This window comes from Scomber japonicus, chromosome 16 (genome assembly GCF_027409825.1).
Source record: "Scomber japonicus isolate fScoJap1 chromosome 16, fScoJap1.pri, whole genome shotgun sequence".
Classification (NCBI taxonomy): domain Eukaryota; kingdom Metazoa; phylum Chordata; class Actinopteri; order Scombriformes; family Scombridae; genus Scomber; species Scomber japonicus.
The window spans coordinates 8,037,783-8,059,813 of NC_070593.1; the positions used below are offsets into that span (position 1 = coordinate 8,037,783).

Consider the following 22,031-nt stretch of genomic DNA (forward strand, 5'->3'; position numbering starts at 1 on the left):
GGGCGATGACATCATTGCCCTTCGTGGACAATCATTACACTGTTTGAGGGGAATCTGAGTAGGCGAAAAAACATCAAACTAGTCCATTTATGGTGATTCACATCATGACTGGTCAATGTCTTGTCTTGTTGAGGAATGTTTTGCCTTAAGGTGTAAATCTACTTAATATTCAACCTAATTGATGTAATCTGGTGACCAAATGTGATAATTAAGTGACCAAATCCCAACAGTAGACATCAGACGAGCAGCTACAATTCAGAGCGTTGAGGTCGTGTCTCTTATGAATTTGGGGGTTTTACAGTTTAACAGTTACACATGCTGGTTATCTAATTGGCCAATTCTAGTATTTTTAGACTCAAACTATCTAAATTTGACTACTTTTAAGCCAAATTAAATAAATACATAAAGGATTCATAATTTATCCAAATAAATTGTATTTTCTAGAAGTGAAAAAAGAGAAGTTTTAAGACATTTAAGACATGATTAACAGAGTGGAGGGTGGATTTTGTGGACTGCAACCTCAGAATGTCAAATATTTTGGTTACACCCCTGGCGGATATGATACTACAATACTCAGCACTGCATAGACGTGTTATGCTTATCGTTTGATTGCATATCAGCAGAGAGGTTGTCAGCTGATTAGCAAGAAGTCTCAGGCCACCCGAGAAACTTTAGTCTTTAACGCTGAAACGCTTTATAAAGTAGAGCTGCAACCACTGACATCTCATACTGTATTCACTTTTTAAAGATTGAAACTTTATATTCAACGTTGGAAACAACACACAACACAAAACATCACCACGTTTAGTAGCTATTCTTGGGCTTTCAACTCTATCACTGGATCTTCCTCAGCAGGCATAGGTTTAAACCCATAAAGACAAGAATTGCTTTTGGCTCCAGAGAAAACTGTCCCACCACAGATACTTTTGTTAAAATTGTAAAACATCTACATGTCTTAGAGCAAATAACTTATTCCATACACCTCCAAACAGATTTAGGTGGAAAACGGTGGCAAAAATGGCGCACTTATTGAGCCATTGAGACAGACTATTTATAATCATTGTATGTGTCATGTGTAATATTTTCTGTTTATTTTCTGTATTTAAAACTTGAAGTTACACAAAGAAAGAGAAGTGCTTCAAAATCTTCACGTCTATAATCCCACTATAACTCTATCTGCTGAGGAAGATCATGTGTTAAGACCGAAAGCTTCACAACAGCAATAAAAATGGACCTTGTGGCTTTTGCTGTCATTTTTTTCAAAGTGGCCCAAGACTTCTGTATTGTATCTAACTATACTTATAATATCCGTTTCTTGCACAGAGATGTGGACATTTGTGTTCTGTAATAAAACAGTTTTCACTTTCTTCTGAAGCGCTGTTGTAATTCACATCGATGTAAATGTGTGTCGACTGCTAAAAAAAAGCTACAACTATTATGTTAATCAAATCAAAGATGGCTTCTGGTTCATTCAATAAAATATTTTCTACACTTGCCGACACCGGTTGTTCAGGGTCACAGTCGACTGAACGGGCTTCACATTTCTTTCACAGGGGAGTTGAGGCTGTGTTGCCATGACAACCTGGTTAGGAGTTGGTACTTGAGGGTCAAAATCTACAATAAAATAACTTGTTTTCCAGTATTTCAAGACAGGCATGGGTCAGAATGAGTAAATATCTCAGGATTCACACAGACTGTAAAATCAGTGCAGCCGCAGGAAGAAGTTGTAGCATTATCACTGGAGAACAAATGGTTCTTTAATTGCAAGGAAACAAAAGCGAGCGTTGGCTTTTAATGGTACCCAGGGGCTGGATAATGAGACAAAAACAATTGGTAGAGACACTGAAAGCATCATTCTCAATGCACAGCTTAAACAAATGGTGCTCCTTAGGACTTCTATGGAGACGCAGTCAATTCTTCAGGCACCCTGAAGCAGTCTCAGCTGAGAATCACTTAAAAATGAAAATAAACCCAATCAGATTTACGCTCAGTGTGAAACACAAGAAATTAAAATGCTGCAAAGCCTTTGTCCTCCATAAGACTTGTTTTTTCTTTTTTGTTATGGTTGGAGGTGCTCCAAATCCTGGGTGGAGCTTTTTGCAACAACCAGAGCATGAGAAAGAAACACTGATGCTGCAGGAAAATAAAGGACTAGCGCTTCACTTAAAATATCTTTGTTATCGACAATATTTAGCTCGTCTTTTTTACTCGCCATCTTTTAATGTCGTCTGTGGTTTGACCGCAAGAATGACGACAGTCTAATTAATTTGTTCTAAAACAAAAATTAACCGCATCTTCTTTTTTTTCAGATCCTTAATGTCTTCTGCTCGTCAGCAGTGCAGGTTCATATTTGTCACACAACTTCAACAAGGACGCAAAATGAAAAAGCGTGAGTTGTAAAAACCCATAGAAAACCCACTTCCTAAATTAAGTCTGTTAACAAATGATTTATTTCCGGGGTTGAGAGAAAAACGTGTCACTATGTTTTTAACTTCTTTTCCGAGGGTGAGGATCCTGATTCGAACTCTTCTGATCTCATATGAGTCCGTTTCAGAGCGCTCTGTGCCGGGCCTTTTTGAGAGGACGGCCCGTCTCTCTGTGGCCTCGTCTCTTCCTCTGATTCTGAGGAGGCATGGAGGTTCTCACTCATGTATCCAGCTACCACAGTCCTGTGCTGCCCATTCACTCCAGGGCTAAGTCGGCTCTGAGTGTCTACAACCACCGAGCTGCTACACGCCTCTCCGCTGTCAGAGCTGTCTAAAAAGGCCCTCCCTTCAGTCCTGTGTGCATCCAGTGATGGAGGAGATGCAGCTGAATGTCTTCCCAGCTCAGTCCTGTCACTCCCTTCCTCATTCTCTTGACTCTCAGGAGACATTACTGGGCTCAGACACACAAAGTCCGAAGGGCTCAGACATTTGTCCTCGTTTCTGCCGCCGCTGATGCAGGGCTTTACTTCCAGAGAGTTTTGTCCCTCGGTGGACGAGGAGGAAGACAGGTCATCGATTGAGATTGACGGGTAACTGCAGGAGTCGATCGCTGAAAACAGAGCCTGTACAGACTCGGGTCGCTCCTCCGCTCTTGAGACCACATGCATGCGTCGCCGCCTCATCACGTTGCGCCGCCTCACTGCGCTGCGACGCTCCTCGTCGTCACTGCTGGAGCTGGAGGTGGAAGTCGAGGAGCTGGAGGCTCCAACAGGAAGTGAAGGAGAGGAGGTGGGGCTAGACAGTGTGGAGTTCTCCCGGGGGCTCGGAGAGCGAGGGCGAGGCATGGGGTCGAGCCAAAACTCACTTGAGTCTGAGTCCTCGTTCACCAGGAAGCCAGACTGATGCCTGCTTCGCCTCCTCGGCCGCTCCTCGCCATCTGCTGCGGCTGGCTCTTCCCCTCCTGATGCATCCGGTCCAGCCAGGGAGGAGGAGGAAGAGTTATCGGAGTCACTGTGATGAGCAGCAGCAACAGCAGCGGCAGCAGCAGCAACAGCAGCCGAGGTAACAACAGGAGCCGTTGGTGTAGCTCGCGTAGTGCGGCGGCCACGGGCATGGAGCTGCATGATGGCCTCCTCGCTCAGGTCGCTGTCAGAGTCCGAGCTCCAGCCCTCAATCTCTCGACGCACCAGCGAGTCAAAGAAAGCCATCATGCGTGGGTCTTCCTGGATGGACTGGCTGACGTAGTCATGAGACAGACCGCTGCCGCTGTTGAGCACCAGACTGATGTACTCCTCGTGGGTGTAGAGGCTGCGTGACTTGTCCTCCACGCGGCCATCCAGGTCTCCAAGACTGTCGGGCTGCTGGTAGGGACTCCACACCTGGGGTGGGTTGAAAGGACGGAAAGGGGGGGGGGGGTGGAGAGAACAGAGGAAAGATTTAAAGTTGGGCGGATTGGGAACCCCAGAATGACAAAATGAAAAATGATGAGGAGAAAAAGTCAAAGTGAGAGAACGCAGTTATGGAGATTCCCTGTTACTGCTTCTCACTGCAGAACACCTGGACCTGTATCAGCTTTCACACTGCACAGTGAAACACACAAAACAGAGAGCTGATGTTACTGTGTGGGCAAAAAAAAGAAGAAAAATGTCTCACTGTTGTGTGAATGCTTTAGTATGATAAATGAGTTTCTTCTACTACAAAAAGGTTTACTTGTACTATAATATTCTGACACTAAACCTGTTATATAAGAAACTGCATATTCTGATTACCTTAATCTGAGAAAATCATAGTCTGAGGAGTCAAGAGCGTTTCAGACATTTACACTCTGTTTAAACTATATGGATGTGCATGCCATTTTATTTACTGATGTAAAAAAGTGTTTGAGCAATATTTGCACAAAAACGTACACAAGGGTAAATCATTGTAGCACCATGAGGTGAAGATGATGTTGACTAATGTTGTCTGCCCATGTGACAGATGTTAGGTGTGCCTTCAGTCATTAATCAGACTATTGTGCTGCAAGTTTCCATCCAACCTAACAACTGTTATATGCTGACGTTAAGCCTGTAACACTCAGTCTGTTAGCTTGTTTTATCTATCTGGCTAAAAAAGAGCAACTGAATGCTCACTCATAAGAGTAAAGATTAACAAATCAATATGTTCTGTTTCTGTAAGCAAAGGCCGTCAGCTGACTGATGATGCACGAACAGACTCAGTCATACAACGGTGAGAAGTCATCAAAAGCTGCCTAATCTCTGCACAAGGTCAACACCAGGACAATACGGTGAATCATCATCATCGCTCAGTGATGTGTAGAAGTGAATAAGAATCATAACACACAGCTGCTGTTGTGCTGTGCTCGTTATTCCACAAAGTGTAAAAACCTTTATGCTGAGATGAGTAGCTCTTTAACAGCAGACTCCTCTCAGAGTCTTTTATCCTCTCTGCTGTCCGACTTTTCAAATCCTCTTAGGGGTGTTGTGTTAATGCTTTTTTATGCTTGCATGGCCTCATTACTTTGTGTATCTTTTTAGATTGTTGCTTGCTTGGCATTTATAATTATAATGAATGTGTTTATTAACTATTCCACATCCAATTTTTTCAAAAGTTTACAGCCTTCATAGTTTTAAGCTTTGTGATTAAAGTTATTTATTACTTTCTTCCTTATCGACTGTGTGTGTGTGTGTGTGTGTGTGTGTGTGTGTGTGTGTGTGTGTGTGTGTGTGTGTTTATCACTGATTTGGGCTTCGAGCTTCTGCGGTACAATTGAGATAAATTAAGTTGTTTCGGGTCTGAAAATGAAATCGAAGACATCGACAGATCAAAATGAGCTGCTTGAGAAGACTGAGAAGAATAACAGCGGAGGTTTTATTGTAAGAAATATAACATGATGGATTTATGGTTTTAATTTTAAAAATACAGATGTTACAGACTGCTCAAATCTGAGCTGCAGTGGGAACTTTAGAGACTTACCGGTGAGCCCTCTATCACACAATGATCCAGGCTACCATACAATAACTATAGAGAGCCTGGCAGTATATTATAGTCTGGGTCTGGTTTCTGAAATACTGTATCTATTGAACCATTTCAGTCTTCCTGTGACCCAGCTTTGGACACTATCATCTGTTTCAGACTACAGTCAATGATCGGGAGAAATCCATCTATTACACACAGGGAAGTCAGAGCTCTGTCAGTTACTGCGCTGTATCATCTGAGATCAATGTCTCACTTGAGGGCACGTCTAACTCTCTGAACGTCTGAGGAGTTAAATGTCGGGATGTACACTTACAGAAAAAAAAAAAAAAAATGTAACCGCTACATCTTCCTCCATCCATCAAGCTCTTACTCACCTTTTGGGATCTGATCCAAGCCTCAAAAAAATGACTTAATCAAGTATTTCTGGAGGGGGGAAAAAAAATGACGTGTGGATTTATATTCTTTAACTGACCTTGATGACTTTCTCCACACCGGAGGAGCAGATCATGTAGGTGTGAGGGTTGAAGCGGACCTGGTTCACTATAGAGCGGTGACCCTTTAGAACCATAAAAGCCCCGTTCACCACACGACCAGCGCCGCCTTTAAAAAAAAAAAAAAAAAAGAACAGAACAACAGGATGTGGGTTTGCTGATAAAACACATAAAACACACAGCAGCCAAAGAGAAAAAACATAAGACAGAGATTTATTGAGGCAAACACATTCAAGCAACACAGCCACAATTATTAAACCTGCTTCTGGATCTTCTTCCAGAAAACACAGACTGTGAAATACAACAGTAGTAAGAACAGTAATGTAATCCTCGTAGTGTGCCATTAGTCTGACACCGAATAGGTCTGGCGCACATATTTTCAGTGTGAGTAACTCCGCAGGAAAATGAAATCCATAAATGTGTCAGGAGGTGCCACAGAGCTAGAAAACCACCGCAATCTTGGATGGCTGCGTTTTGGTGGGATTTTCTTCCCAGTGTAATTAGATTTGAGGCGTGTTCGCAGTAAGCATACGGCATGTGTAGGCTTTAATTCTTACTTTTCAGCATTTACCGTTTCTTTTTTTTTTTGGTCAGTTTGGGCAGGTGGGAACATTAAAAATTCAAGAAAACTCGAGTGCTTAAAAAGGCCTTCAAGCTTCTTACTGTGAGTAACAGGATCCTACATAAACACGCTATTTTATGCCCGAGTTGGAACAGTTTTCGGTCGGGTTTTTTTCCCCTCTGTGATCTTCTCGTCTCAAGTTGGTGGAACTCAATTGGGGAAAAGATGATGTCACGTGTTTCTGTGCACCAATCAGGATGACAGTTTATGGGTTTTCGTAGATCACTGTCAAACAAATCTGATTAAAACACACCCAAACAGCCCTAATTAAGTTTTTGAGGGTTACTTGAGTGATGTTCTGTTATTTTTATGCTGTTAAGATGTAGGATATCTATGTTAAACATGGTCAAAGGTCCATAAACTTGGGAGTACTTTGGTAGCTGAGTAGATACCGCACATTCTGCATAAACGCAGCATCTCTCGTTTGAGCGTTCCAGCAAGAGACCTTTGCTTTATATCATTCTCTTCTCTCTCTCTATGCCATCTACTTTCAAATAAATGCCCAAAAATAAATCTTCAGGGGGAAAAATGTACGATAAACTTGCTGTGACCGTATGAAAAAATGTTCCTTGGAAGCCAAAAGCTAAATTTGAAATGTTACCCCTATTTCCTCATCAGCTGTCCGTTCCTTTGTTGTTCAGGTTGTTGCTAAAATCACTCCATGTTCTCATATTTCGGTGAAAATGTACTTGAGAAGTTGACATTTCAAGTAAAGAACAAGAAAAAAGGAGTTAAATCCTGCTCCTATTATTTGTTAATGTAGCCTCCAGAAGTCTGCTCAGGGGGCAATTTCCTGAAGCGGACCAATCCGAAGAGAGCATGCTCATTGGGAGGGCGGCCTTAAAGAGACAGGAGGTAAAACGGCTTGTTTCATACAGAGGCTGAGCTGAGGGGCTGCATTAAGGGCCAGTATAAGTTATATAAGTTATATGAGTCTTTTTATTACTGTAATTCATCAAAGAGTTTCTAGTGGAGACCCAGTATATAAATATAGAGCTAACAATGTGCACATGTCCCCTTTAACAAATTATAGCTTAAGATATTTTTTCTCTTTTCTACTTGGTGGTTATTTATTTAGCCTTTAATATTCCAAGAGAAATACTTTCAGATTTGAGACAGATGTTGATAAAGGATATCTGATAGTTACTCATGTCTGGAAGGTATGTTTTGACCAAATTAACTGAGGACAAACCAAAGTCTGGGCTGAATGAGCGCAGAGAAGTCCATCTGTGGTTAAAAAGCTACAGCAGCTGGTATCAGGTTTGTTTTGCCTTCTCAGACGCCACTGAAATATTTAACCTTGCTGATTGTCGGCACCAAAACTTTATCCGACAAACAAGCCGCAAACAAGTCGTCGTTCATTTCTTTTAAAAAGCCCTCGAATGTGAACAGCGAGAACTTAAACAAACCAAAAAACACAAAGACAACAAAGAAAAAAAAAAGTTCCACTACTGTGCAGAGACAGAAAAGATTTAACCATCTCACCTTGGGAATATCAGGGTTATTAAATTATACTACTGAACATAAGCACACATCCACATAAATACGAGGCCCATGCAGACAGACTGAATAACTCACCTGCTTCTGGATCCTTTGGGATTTTCCACATGTAGAGGTTGAAGTCATCTGACCCGGACAAAATGTACTGAGGGAAAACAAAAAACAAAAGTACGTTTTAGTGATTTTAAGCACAAACCTCAAGAGAAAGGTAAATTTGATCTAAATACACACTGGGAGAGACAAACCCTGGGGATTCAATATATGGTTGAGATCTTATCACGGTGCTGTGTCTCCTAACAAGCGATCAAACGCCATGTTGACATGACATGACAGTCTGACCTCAGCACAGCTCCTGCTCCTCAGCTGAACTGTTATTAGACTTTGTAAACAGATGGTTTCACTTAAACCTGTCGCTTAAGGTAAGTTCTGACAGGAGCAGGGTTGGATAGTGGTGGATGCTTTCTGTTCTTACACATACATGTTTTAAAGCAACATGTAGAGGAAGAATAAGAGCTAGAAACTGTTTTCTCTGTAATGGGTTAGTTATTCCAGCACTGACATGCCTGGCTGTTTGATTTGCCAATTTTTAGGTTTATAAAATGTTTTCTTTCAAGTATTTGGCGAGAGGTTGGTTTGGTTGGTTTTAAAAAGTATTTTCCCTCCATTTTTCTTCCTTCCTTCTTTCTTTCCGTCTTTCTGTTCAAGCTGGATGTTTGTCTAGCCTTATTTTACCATCTTGAGGCACATTTTTGTTAAATCATTTGCATTTTTTTTAGGCATTGTCTTGTCAAGTCTTATCAGCCAAACGTTTAAACAAATGTCTTTAATTTTCTTCTGTAAATATTCAGCTAGACTTTGCAGAGAATATCCATTTTCACTTTTTAACCCTTTTACTCACTTGTAATTACTTGAAAAACAGTAATCATCCTTATCTTTTAGATGAAGACGTACATGCCACATGTGTGGTGATGAAAAATCATTATTCCTTAAATACATAGACTGTTACTCAGATAATAGTAGCTTCAGGGCACATGAGCAAAGTCTCAAGTGAACACCTGTGTGCTACGCCTCAGGTTCCCAGAGGACACGTCAAGTAGGAATGTCACACCCATAACTCCCCCTTTTCTTTCCTTTCCATCAATTTAATCTGGTAGGTTGCAACTTTCTACCTCTGCTTTCACACCACTCTGAGAAAATCCTCCAGTGTCTGTGGTTTTGGGTCTGTATGACGACGTTTCTGAGAAGTGGGAGTGCTGAGAGAGAAATGGTGGTACGGTGGGATAAAGTTCCTGCATGTAAAATCATCTGGTCAAACCTCTATCGCGTCCTGTTGTCACATGTAAAGGTTCATCTCACCACATCTTCTTATTTCCTCTCATACTAAAACTGACATGTAACACGTACGGTCCATGGAAGATTTAATTTGCACGTCTTGGTTTTGATGTCAGACTGAAAGTGTGCGGCTGTCAAGTGGTCACACGTAGTTATGTGAGAGTGGGAGTGAACTCTACCAATGACATTTTATAGAAAAACAAAAGAGAAACGTTTTATGGGTAAGATAAGAACACTATATTGTCCATTTTTGGTAAAGCTGGCAAATTCAATAAATCCATCCATCCATTTTGCTTGGCTGCTTAAAGGGTGACGAGGGAGCTGGAGGCATTCTCTGCTAACACTGGGCAAACATGTATTATAGAGATGCATTCATATCTACAACAAAATGAGGGTCACCAATAACCTAACTTACATGTTTTTGGTCTGTGGCTGATGGGAATTCAATATATAACAATTCAAAATGCAAAAAGTGATGTAATAATGATAATGATATTTCTGCCGATATTCATTTCTGGACTGTACTTTGTTGCGATAAACAAATATCAGATGTAAAATCAGCTCTGTTAAGACATCAGTGTAACTCTACAAGGCAGCTGTAGCAAGTTTGTTTGACTCAAAACTGTTAACTTTTAAAAAAGGTATGACAATTAAAAAGTTATAAAATCCAACAGCTATGAGAAGGAAGATCATGTATTTAGTTGCATGTTTAATTCATTATCATTATTTAACTGAACTCCTCCTGATGCCTAATACCCAAATGTACACCCAATAGTAAAAACAGCATCCATAAAATGTTAATGAAACGCTGCTAGAAGCTAGAACAGAGATGTAATAAAAATGTTTCTAACAGGAACAATCCCTGAGCTAAATGTTCAAACAGATATTCAAAACCCAAGATTGAAACCAGCCACCGCTCTCAAATTGATTAACAGATATTTTAATACACGTAATACAGCTGCACTATGACTGAATTATTATATAAGTTTACTTAAAGACATACGTATTACAAATTATAAAAAGGTTAATCATGTTTTGAAATGCAGTTTTCAGACTAAAGTGTTGCATACAATGTATTAATCTATGTATATAATGATTTGAGGGTAAAAGGCCTTTAACTTTGCACATACAGTATACTGAGAAACACAATCAATGAGAGGGATTCTTTGGTTTTTCTTTTCTTATAGGACAAACTAATTAAATCACTGTTATCACCACACTCAAAGACAACTGTGAGCTGGAGAAAAGACCCTTCTACTGTCTCTGCTGATCAATCAGAGATCAATAGCTTCGATCTAAAGCTCCTCTGTGACTATCAGTTATCTCGTCTACCTTCAGCATCAGGTGAGCGGATTCAAACCAGCAACCTCACCATGACGACGCTCTTATGTAACGTTTAAAAACTACCTTCGGCCATGTAGAGGATCATTCTTTAAGCCTTCATGAGCTCTGCTGACACCAGAGGATAATGTTAACATAATAAACATAACTGTGAGGTGATGTCATGTCTGAGGAGGACCTATGGGAGGACCATTGGCTGAGTCCAGCCGCTTCTGGTGTTCCTCCAACACCCAAATGTCCCAATTTCACAGAAGGAAACAATATATTCTTCTATTTTTGTTCTTTCTATTGATCCCATATGTTCCCAATATTCTCCTAAAAAGTTTCCTTTTAAGTAACCACAGAGTCAGATAAAACTATATTTTTACTCTTTGACATCACTTCGATATTCAGTATCTGGTTGCTCTATCAGACGCTACAATGAACACTATATATTATATTTAAGACATTTATTTTATGGCTGCACATGTGCATGCAATGGAACATTTCAGACGTCTTGTATCACATTTCATACATATTTATGTAAGTCTGATATATATACAGTATGTTATTTTTGTTAAAGTTGGCATCTTTAGGATTTACAATGGACGCCTTACAATCTGCTTCCCTCGTTGTGTTTTTACTGTGTTCTGCTTTGATTTTGAGGATAATGATTGTTTGTTAACTTTCTATTGTTATAAGACGAGTTCGTTTTTAGCGTCTATGTGACCCGAGGACCAACCTGATCTTTGTCCCCGGCGAAGCAGCAGCTTTTCATGGTGCAGGAGTTGAAGTAGCCCTGGTTGTCGAACTGGAAGCTGGGCAGGCGTGAGTGCAGCTCGTAGAGGACGGGCGGCAGGCGGCGCCGAAGTGCCAGCAGCTGAGTGCCGGTGCTGTTGAAGCGAACACTCATGGCGCTCTGCAGGGACATGCTGCCTCCGTAACGCAGCAGTGAGCTGAGGGGACAGAAGAAGAGAAAACATCACATAAGTTAAGGTTTCTGTCTACCAATCCTCATTTTTTTAATCTTCACAAATCACAAATTGAAGCTTCAAGAAGAGAAGTTCATCTCTGTTAACCACTATTTAACCCTCCTGTTGTCCTCAAATCAAGGAAGGACTGAGGAAGGAAGGAAGGGAGGAAAGAAGGAAGGAAGGAAGGAATGAGGAAGTAAAGGAGGGAGGGAAGAAAGGGGGAAGGAAGTAAGGAGGAAGGAAGGAAAAGAAGGACAGAAGGAAGGAAAGAAGGACAGAAGGAAGGAAGGAAAAGAAGGATAGATGGAAGGAAGGAAAGAAGGGAGGAAGGACAGATGGAAGGAAGGATAAGAAGGATAGATGGAAGGAAGGAAGGAAAAGAAGGATTGATGCAAGGAAGGAAAGAAGGACAGAAGGAAGGAAAGAAGGACAGATGGAAGGAAGGAAAAGAAGGACAGATGGAAGGAAGGAAGTATGGAAGGAGGAGGGAGCAGAGAAAGAGGGAAGGAGGGGAAGAACAAAGGAAAAATTAAAGAAAGAGGGAGGAAGGGAGGAAGGAAGGAACAGTCAAAAGAAATGGGGTCAATTTGACCTGGGAGGACGACACGAGGGTTAATGAAACAGTTGTTGAGCAGGAACACTTCCTGTCTTTTGACGCTTGTTTTTCTTTGTATTCTTTTGGTATGAAGTGATTACAGACTGGTTTGGTTGGTAAACACGAGATTACTCAGAGATTTCTTGATATGTGTGTCTGTAGCTTATCTGAACTTTAAAGCCACTTATAACACTCATGAATAAAACAGGCATTTGACTTCATTCTTAAACTGTGAGACATTTTTAAAATTATGAATTGAGTAACTGGAACTTTCCCTCAGAGCCAACAGAGGAGGAAGAGAAATGAGTCAGTGTTACTTTTACAACTGATACTAATGACTGAACTCTATCCTGAGAGTGTAAACACGCTCTGAGTCCTCTTGGTGTTTTCACAGTCATTTTATTGGTATAAACATTTGGTTTTTGCATTGAGAAAGTCCCCCGAACTGTAAGAGGATGAGTGGTGAGTAAATGGTAAGACAGCAGCGCCACCTGGTGGACATCATCAGGATTAGTCTGCATCACAATAAGAGCCGTTCCTCAGACTGAAGCATCTCTGAGAAACATTTACTCTCTGCAGACAGTAAATAGATCCTATAATAAAATAAATATATATCCAGATATTATATATATATATATATATATATACTTTAAAATATAAAACACAGATTTTCAAGTAATTTTCTTTTTCAATTTCAACATTTCTAAGCATCAAACTTTCCAAATAACATTAATGTTAAAATATTGAATTTCCTTTCTAATGTTTCAATCACATGATCAAATAAAATATTTATCAAACATTAAATTTAAGTAACAATATAAACGTATTAATGGACATAAATACATTTTCTGCCACTTTCCAAACTTCTTATGGGAAGAAATTCTCAGCAGCATAAATTTACATAACTTCACAATTATTTTAGTCCATTTTCCTACTTTAATTGCTTTATTTTTTCTAATTGGGTTTATTTTTTCACTGTTTTCATTACCTCTGTGGTTTATTTGTGTGTTTGTAATCCATTATAATTTTCACTGCTGCCGCAACAAAAGTTAATTTCCCCAGGGGAAACAGTAAAGTTTCATCTTATGTGAAAAACTGGGTCAAAATATAAAAAGCAGGAAAAAAAAAAAAAAAAAAAAAAAAAATCAAACCTGCGTGGCTTGCGGATGTCCCATAATCCAACGCCCTCCTTGGAGTTGGCGGTCGCCAGCAGTCGGGGCTCGACGGGGTTGAACATCACACTATGGAAGGCGGAGGGGTAACTGGCCAAGCAGAAAGGCTCTAAAAGGACGAGATAATCAAAAAAAACATTCAAATTAGATGATTATTAACACTGAGGGGCTTCTGTTGTGGATCTCATCTATTTTGGTCAGATTCATGCTAGAAAAAAAAAATCATGTTTTTTTTATTATGTAATGTTGAATTTCTGTTGCACTCCTCTTAAATAGTAGCAGAAGAGACATTTTCTTACATCACAGTCTCCAAACATCTCCAGGCTATAGGAGTACTGATGCATTACCTTTATGGCCATTACAGTAAAATTGATAATAACATTCCACTATAAAACATTTCTGTGTTACTTCATCGTTTTAAACTGGGACTTCAGTGCTGTAACAGAGCGACATAAAAACACCTGCTGGCAGTTACGGCAGACTGATTTCTGCTAAATGTATTATTAGGCCAACTTGGCCACAAGGAGAGCTTCTAAAATAGACGGATGTGAATGTCATGCAAGATGATCCACTGCATTTTTAAAGTTAACAACAAGTCTCACCAAGTCCCATCAGGAAGCACTATGCGCCCATTTCAGTGCAACAGAGCCACTTAAAATACACGGCATGATTCTCTGTGAGGAGTTTTCAATCACAGCCACGAGAGCAGACATGCTTTAGAGACGAGCTGTGGTTGTGGATTTTTATTATCACTCAGACAATTGTAAAGGTTCATTTTCTGCCTGGAACAATTTGATTTGATTTGGTTTCTCTCCAGGAATTCAAATTACTGGCTACGATAATCTGTCGGCCTTCAAAAGTGGCTGTCGATGATTTTAAGGGTTATTTTATAGAGCCTGACCGCTACATCAGTCGGCTGATATTAGCACCCAATATTAGCCCAACCCAGATATATCAGTATCAGTGTATATGTTGTAGGGTATATTTTTTATATGTACATTTGATCATTTTTCTTAATTCAAGTTTATATATACACACACACCTATATATAGTTCTATTTATGCACATTTACATTTACAGTGAAGTTTACTGTTTCAGTGCACTGTTGTCATTTTGGACAATAAAGTTTATTGTTAAACTGTAAAATATCATACCTATATTATATATCTTTGTGTTTGATATTTAAGGGATCACTTCAAAAACTGTGTGTTTATATATTTAGACTATTAGCCAGTATATCAATACAATATATTTTTTATTCCCAATATCCCAATTTCAACATAAGCCCCAAAAACCCAAAAACCCATTATCTGTCAGGCTCCACTGTTTTACAACCTACTGTGTTCATCACTCTCATGTTCATCTATACAGCCGTTGGGTTGTTTTAAAGAATCTATTGGTCTTCAGGTTGTAATATTTGATCAGTTTACTTCATGACGGACACTGCCATGTTTTCACTCTGACACTGTGCTCTATTTTTATGTCGATTGTCTCTATTCATCATTGTTGCTGCCTATCTTTGCCAAGACACTCAGGAAAATGAGGTTTTCCTGGTTAGATAAATACAAAAATAGATATTCTCATTTTAAGAAAGTCAATTTTAGGAACATGCTGCTAACAGAATAGTTACTGAGCATGTCATATAAACACAATGTCACTGGTTTGATTCCAGTCATTTAGCCTGAATCCTACCGACTGGGGTACGCACAGACCCCCGAGGTTTACCCTTTGTAATATCTCACAGTTGCTTTATTCTATCATTCCAACTTTTTCATGACTTTGACATTCAGTTTGTTCCTAATGACTTCATATCATTGTTTTTTTGTTCTATTTTAATAAATGCTTTTTAAAAATACCAATCTACTGGGGTCCTGAGGGACTCAAACACATTGGTACACAATTCCACCTATGCAGTTTTAATAGCTGGAACTATTTAATGACTTAATGTTTGCCATTTAAAGTATCACACAGCATCAGGGGGAGCGGGGCACTCACTCATTTTGAAGGCAGTGTGGTAAGATGTGCACTTGGGTTAAAAGTTGCAATTTGTATTAAATAAAAGCATATTTTCATTTTAGACAATATTTAGACAATACAAATTAACCTGAAATAATAATCAGTTTCTTTCAGATTACATTAATTTCATAACTAATATTGTTGTGAGAAGAAATTAGTAAACATTTTGCGATGATGCTTTGTAGTAGTTTATTCTTGGAGTCCAATGTGATCCAAGCCTGTAGTTCTTATGTTATTTATGTTGGTATGATGAAGGGTTAACTGCACATTATCCAATAAAAAATGTAGAAAAAAACATCTTTAAAATAAAGTCAATTATTACTCTGATCCACGGAGCTTTTTACTAATATGAGCGTCTTGTCTTTCACTAATTTATCTCTCAGAGCAGAAAAGCTTCGAGGCTGAGGCCACATGATTTTTTTATTTTTTCTATAACCATCTCTTAATCCATTGTAAGCCTCTCATATTCCAGCAGAGTATATTTTCAGACGATGAGCAATCTGAGATATCTAAAACTGTTAATGTCATTAGGAAGTTGCTTTTCCCCCCCACACGCTTCGACTACATAACCCTAACCCTAACTTAAAACACGGCTCTGCTTTGAATTGATTCCTGACCTAACTATAAAAATCCTATTATTATTACCAACCAATGAGCTGTACACGGTCATACATGGCATTTCCTTTTACCTCCATGAGGCGGCTCACGAGTGTCCCAGATAAGAACGCGTCCATCATCAGACGAGCTGGCGAACACATTGTCATTGACCGGGCTGACGGACAGACTGTACACAGCATCGATGTGCAGGAACACGTTCAGAGTTTCCCTTCTGGAAAAACAACAATCATTCAAATATTAGTTCTCAGTGCAAGCACATTAGCAAAGTGATTAAGCCAAAAATAAACCTGTAGCCCTCCTGTTGTCTTCCTGTCAACCTTTAGGGTCAAAACTGACCTGAGAGGACAAAAAATTGGTCTATTTTGACTGTTTATAAAGCATAAGATATAAATTATCACCCAATTCTGTGTTAGACCATTTAAGCCAACCTCATTCCAACTTATTTCAACAGGTTTTACACATATTTTTGGAAAGTATTATCAACAGGACTCATTTTAATTAAATTATACCAAAGTTTTGAGTTAATGCCTGTCAAAATAATGATTAGTTGCAGCTCTAACTGTATGCATGTCTTTAAAAGTACAGCGTCAATGATTTGTCCATTAACAGAAAATTCATTACCAACTATTTTGACAACCAATTCATTTCCTTGGGTCGCCCTCTTGGTTCAAAATTGACCCGAGGACAACAGGAGGGGTAAAAAAACCAATATGTTGTGATGCTGCAGTGATTGAATTGAATTTTAATTTTATTTGATAGATGCAATTTATAACTATTGCTAATTTTCAACTCTTTACATGCACAGTGTAATTAAAACGTACAGCGCACTACAGGTATGAAAGTTATTTAACCCACCTCTCAACATCATGAAGAATCACTTGTTCATCATTTCCTGTTAAAAAAAAAAAAAAAACAGCCGACAGACAAATTGTGAAGGGAAAGAAGGAATGCAGGTGTTCAGTATCATCCTCAGTCTAAGTGCTGATATGCAAAACTGTCTCCAGGTGTGGAGAAAATGAGTGGGTTGGTTAGTTATCTCTCAACAAACAATGAAATCTTTAAAACTGCGTCATCAGACCAACAGATATATTTGCATAGCAGTGGGAAGGCTCAAACCACATGCTTTCAAAATATTATACTTATGCAACTTCAGCATTATAAAAATTTTGACATTCCTATTCATAATTTAGACCCAACATTACTCTAGTGCACTGAAATATGCAGAATAACGACAGCTACCTAAATGCACGTAATGTACCATTTAAACACTTTATGTACTAGAGTTACTTCTGATCAGATCAGGTTTCATTCAGATCTTTAACATTTATCTCACTGCATTATACTCGCAGTGTGGCTTCTTGTTATGAGTTGCATCGCGAGTGCATCAAAATGTTCTAATTTAATCAGATCTGGCCGCTGACAGACAAACAACACTTACATTTCTAGGTCAAGGACTTAGAAGTTTGGTTGTTGTGACAGAGCAGCATAAACCAGATCTAGTTTTTATTATAGCTCTTACCACCGGAGAAGACCTTCTTGTTGGTGCTGTCGAAGGCCAGGCAGAAGATGTTGGACAGATGTTCTCCTTTCAGTTTCACAGGCTTGGACCGAGCATGGATGGCTTGTTCCATGTGCCACAGGAGCACCCGGCGGTCGTCTCCACCTGTAGACACCAAACAGTTTTAGAAAGTTACAAATGTGAATGAGATGTATGTAGAGCTGCAAATTAACCTGCAGCTATTCTGATAATCGATTAACCATTTGTATTCTGTGGTTCCAGCTTCTTATGAGTGAATATTTAGTTTTTTTAGTCCAATGTGACGGTAAACTGAATATCTTTGAAGACATTTTAAGTTACATCTTATGCTTGTGATCAACATTTTTCACCATTTCTTGACATTTGGTCGACTAAACTAAATAATTAAGCAAGAAAATAATCAATAATAAAAAATAATGATTAGTTGCTGCAGCTCTAACTGTATGCATGTCTTTAAAAGTACAGCTGCAATGATTTGTCCATTAACGGAAAATTCATTACCAACTATTTTGACAACCAATTAATGGAAAAATGTCCATATTCTCTTGTTCCAGCTTCTAAAATGTGAATATTTTAAGGTTTATTTAGTAATTTACGACATTTAACATATCTTTACGTTACAGACTTTAGGTCAGGATATTTGATGATGTCACCTTGGGCTTTAGGAAACAGTCATCAACATCTTTCCCCATATTGGGCCACTTTATAGGTGAAATGATTCATCAAGAAAATAAACCACAGATGAATCAATAATAAAAAATAATAGTTAGTCGCAGCCCTACTCAAAAGCTACTTCTGCTTCATGCATGTGGTGCAACACGTTGATCATGAGCAGCAGTCATTCATGTTCATTCTCCACCAGAGTTAATAATTAAACTCATTTAGCCAAGAAAGGTATAAATCTGTCAGTCATCAAGGTGGCAAAGTTAACAAGGTGCTCAGGAGGAGTTAAGATCATAAAGATTAAAGATCCTTCCCAGATATGTAATAAGACACATATATAAATAATCTGCTTGGGACAATAATGTGTGTCTGATATTCCAAAATAATCCACCTCAAAATGTGTGTAATAACAAAACGTGGTATCCAGTAGTACTCAAGTATAACTCTGAGGTATATTCAACTTATTATTATTTTATACTTAGAAAATTCAAGATATAAATAAAGGAAATATTGTACTTTAATCTCACAGCTACTAGTTTAGGATTCCCTCCAAAAAAAATACTCTCTAATTGCTTGGAACAATAATTTAAGTTTTGTGTATATTGATTGAATTGATGCAAATTTGTATTATTTATATTATTTACTGGACTCAAGATGTTTCCTACTTCACTGTAATGTCTCAGAGCGTTTTCATATTTGGTACAATTGATTCGTACTGTGGCTGAGTGCGATTGCCCCCCCCCTCAGCTTCAACATTAGTGATGTTGTTTCATGCCTGAGTACACTTACATATCTGCACACGCGTACGGTAGGAAGAATAAAAAGAAAAGCACACTTCCATCATCAACTACCTGTTTCAGTTTTCGCTCCTGTGCAGAAAAGCACAACAATCCTAAGATCCTAAGCCCAGGATGTCAACAACGACCCTCTCATAGATCCTTTATGCAGCCATGTTTGAACGGGACTGTCCACTAGTTATGACGTTGTATTCTTAATAGCAGTCCAACTCCAGTAGGTCTTATCTGCACAGCACACCCACTTAGTTATCTTTAGGCACGAGCAGTGAGATGGTCATGGTTAGGGGTCAGGGGTGTGTATCGTAGTGAAGTGGACGTGTTGTGTAGATCTGCAAACTACAAACAGACTCTTCTAGTCCACTTCCATGTTTTGGTGCAGTAATTTTCACACAAAGTTGAGGTTTGAAAGCAACCCCTGAATACACATGAACCGTACTCAAGACCAATGTTTTAATTGGATTAGTTAATTGGTCCGTGCTCAGGCTGATCCATGCCATGTACGGTACACAGTGGGGCTGGGTATCAGTACTCAATACCTTCAAGGTATCGACCAAAATAAATCGATACGCCTCTCGTCAAACGATACCTGCAATCAATCCTTTTCGCACCCAGAGCTAGAAAACATGACTACTTGTATGGATTTGCTCACAGCTAATCAACACAAGTGTTCTTCCAGTAATAAATATTCATAATAAAAAATACTTTCAATATACACTTCATTCAAATCATTTAAATGTGGAGGAGTGGTGGCATTTTATGAAATTCACTGCTACTATTCAAATGATTGGTATTGAATGAAGTACCCAAGTTTCATCAGTATCACTTGATGGATACTTGGATTGGTATTAGTATTATAATTTTTTAAACGATACCCCGCCCTAGTACACAGTGTTCCCACTAATCAAACAAACTGGACTTTGGGATCAAGTGTACTCTCAGATCTGGGTGCAGATCAGTGTAAAAGCCTCCTCAGTGGATGTGCACAAGAGGTTTGACATCAGAGCAGGTTGGATTAAAATATAGTTATGGTGTCACAAATCCTGCTCATAAACCCACCTTTAAAAATGAGCTGAGAAACTTTTCACAATAAAGCAGATAAATGTGAAAACAGCCCTTTACTGCCAACCTCTGCACATACATCATTATGCACAGTGAAGCTCAAATATCCAAGTGTAGCAACAACAAGTAAAAAACAAACATTTTTTGAGTGGAGGACTACTTTAAGTCAACAGCAGCCCTCATTGTGCAAAGTAAACATCCTCAGCACACTACAAAAAAAATGGCAAACCTCAGACTGTCATACTAGGCCAAATGATTGTTTTTAATCCTCTCAGAGGAGCATAAATAGCTTTGTGATTTCAAGGAGGTAGCCTCGATTAGACCCCAACCAGAACCAAGAAAACATGCACAAGTGATCTTTGTTATGAGGCTGACATATGGGACAGATCCTGGAGGAGGAGGAGGGGGTTATGGTTTAGTTTTTTAGGGGTTGGCTGCTGCTGCTACTGCTGTTGCTGCTGCTCGGCTGTGTGCAGACTGACATTAGCCCTGCTAGCTCAGAAAAAGGCTAAGCTAACTTTAGCATCAACTTACCAGACACTAGCCATTCCCCTCCGTTGTTGGAGAACTCAATGGCGTTAACACAGCCGAAGTGTCCGAGCATGTCCTTCTTGTAGAGGCTCGTGCAGCCGGCCAACCTGCGCCGCTGAAACTCCTCCTTCATGATCGGCTGCCCGGTCAGCTCTCTGCGGGACAGAAAGCCCACCGAGGACCGCATACCGCAGCCCTTCAGCTCCTTCATTTTCCACATGCAAATTGTACAAAAAACACAACGCCTCTGTTTTCACCAAAGCTGGTAGCTGCAGCAGTTTGTGCCTGTGTTGTCCTCTGTGCTGCTGTCTGCTCTACATTATGGTGGATTATATCTTCCTCCTCTTCTCTCCTCTTCTCTTCTTCTCTGCTGCTGCTGCTGCTACTGATGTCGACGTTGTTTTGTAGCAAAGCAAAGCAGCTCTGTCTTCACCAGCACGGTAGTCCCAGCAGCAGCTTCCTGCTCCGGTGGTGGTGGTGGTGGTGGTGGAGGATCTCTCTCTCTCTCCCCCTGTCTGTCACTCAGCTCCAGCTCAATGCAACAACACACACACAACACAATTAACAAATACAAGTCACACTGAAAATGCTGCTGCTACCTACTGCATTCATTTTGTTTTCTGCTTTGCATAAAAAAACAATAATAACATGTGGAGTGATTTTTTATTTTTTTATTGCTGATCATATCTACACTCACTTTAATTTAATTTGGGGGATATGTGTATTGTTTGGATTCACTGGATAATGATATATTTAATTATTTCTCTTGACCAAATTTACAAAAAATGGGCAATATATTGATGAGCTAATATATCGATATCCTGAATATATTTTATTTTATTTTTTTATATTTTCATCATGTCATTACTGTATTTCATTGTCTGCTTCCATCTTGTTAATGTTAGCCTTGTTACTGCTCTTTGTTGTATGTCTTTACTTTATCTATAAAAGTATTTTGTAAACTGTTTTTAAAAGGTGCTATATAAATAAAGTTATTACTATTATTATTATTATTATTATACTGTATATAATTTTCTGAATTTATCAGACTGATCAATTATTTGTGATTACCCACTTTGTCATTATATCTAGATGACTGATGATTGATATTTATCAACAAATTCATTCATTGTATTTATTTTGTGAACGCACCAATAGTCCTTACAATAGTCAAAATATCGATATTGCAGTACTTGGTCAAAAATATTATATATATTCAAAAATATTATAATATTTTTGATTTTGTCCTTATTGTCTAACTCAATATAAAACATTTCATTTATTCTGTATCTGAATGTATGAACATATAACTACTGTAAGCTTTACAATATATTTATATAAGGGATGGATTCACAGTTTTTCAAGGTACCCAAATTAACATTGAAATATTTTTTTCTTGCTG

The 22,031-nt window shown here is 39.0% G+C and overlaps 1 protein-coding gene across 1 annotated transcript; it reads right to left on the reverse strand.

Moving 5' to 3' along the window:
* Positions 1–1,495: 1,495 nt before the first annotated feature.
* Positions 1,496–20,953, reverse strand: dcaf5 (ddb1 and cul4 associated factor 5). Its single transcript, XM_053335294.1, has 9 exons — positions 20,633–20,953; positions 17,562–17,705; positions 16,898–16,934; positions 16,114–16,253; positions 13,388–13,517; positions 11,410–11,623; positions 8,094–8,160; positions 5,875–6,002; positions 1,496–3,805 (listed from the first exon to the last, which is right to left on the reverse strand). The coding sequence occupies exons 1-9, from the start codon at positions 20,847–20,849 to the stop codon at positions 2,480–2,482; spliced, it is 2,403 nt and encodes an 800-aa protein (XP_053191269.1). The 5' UTR covers positions 20,850–20,953; the 3' UTR covers positions 1,496–2,479.
* Positions 20,954–22,031: the final 1,078 nt, after the last annotated feature.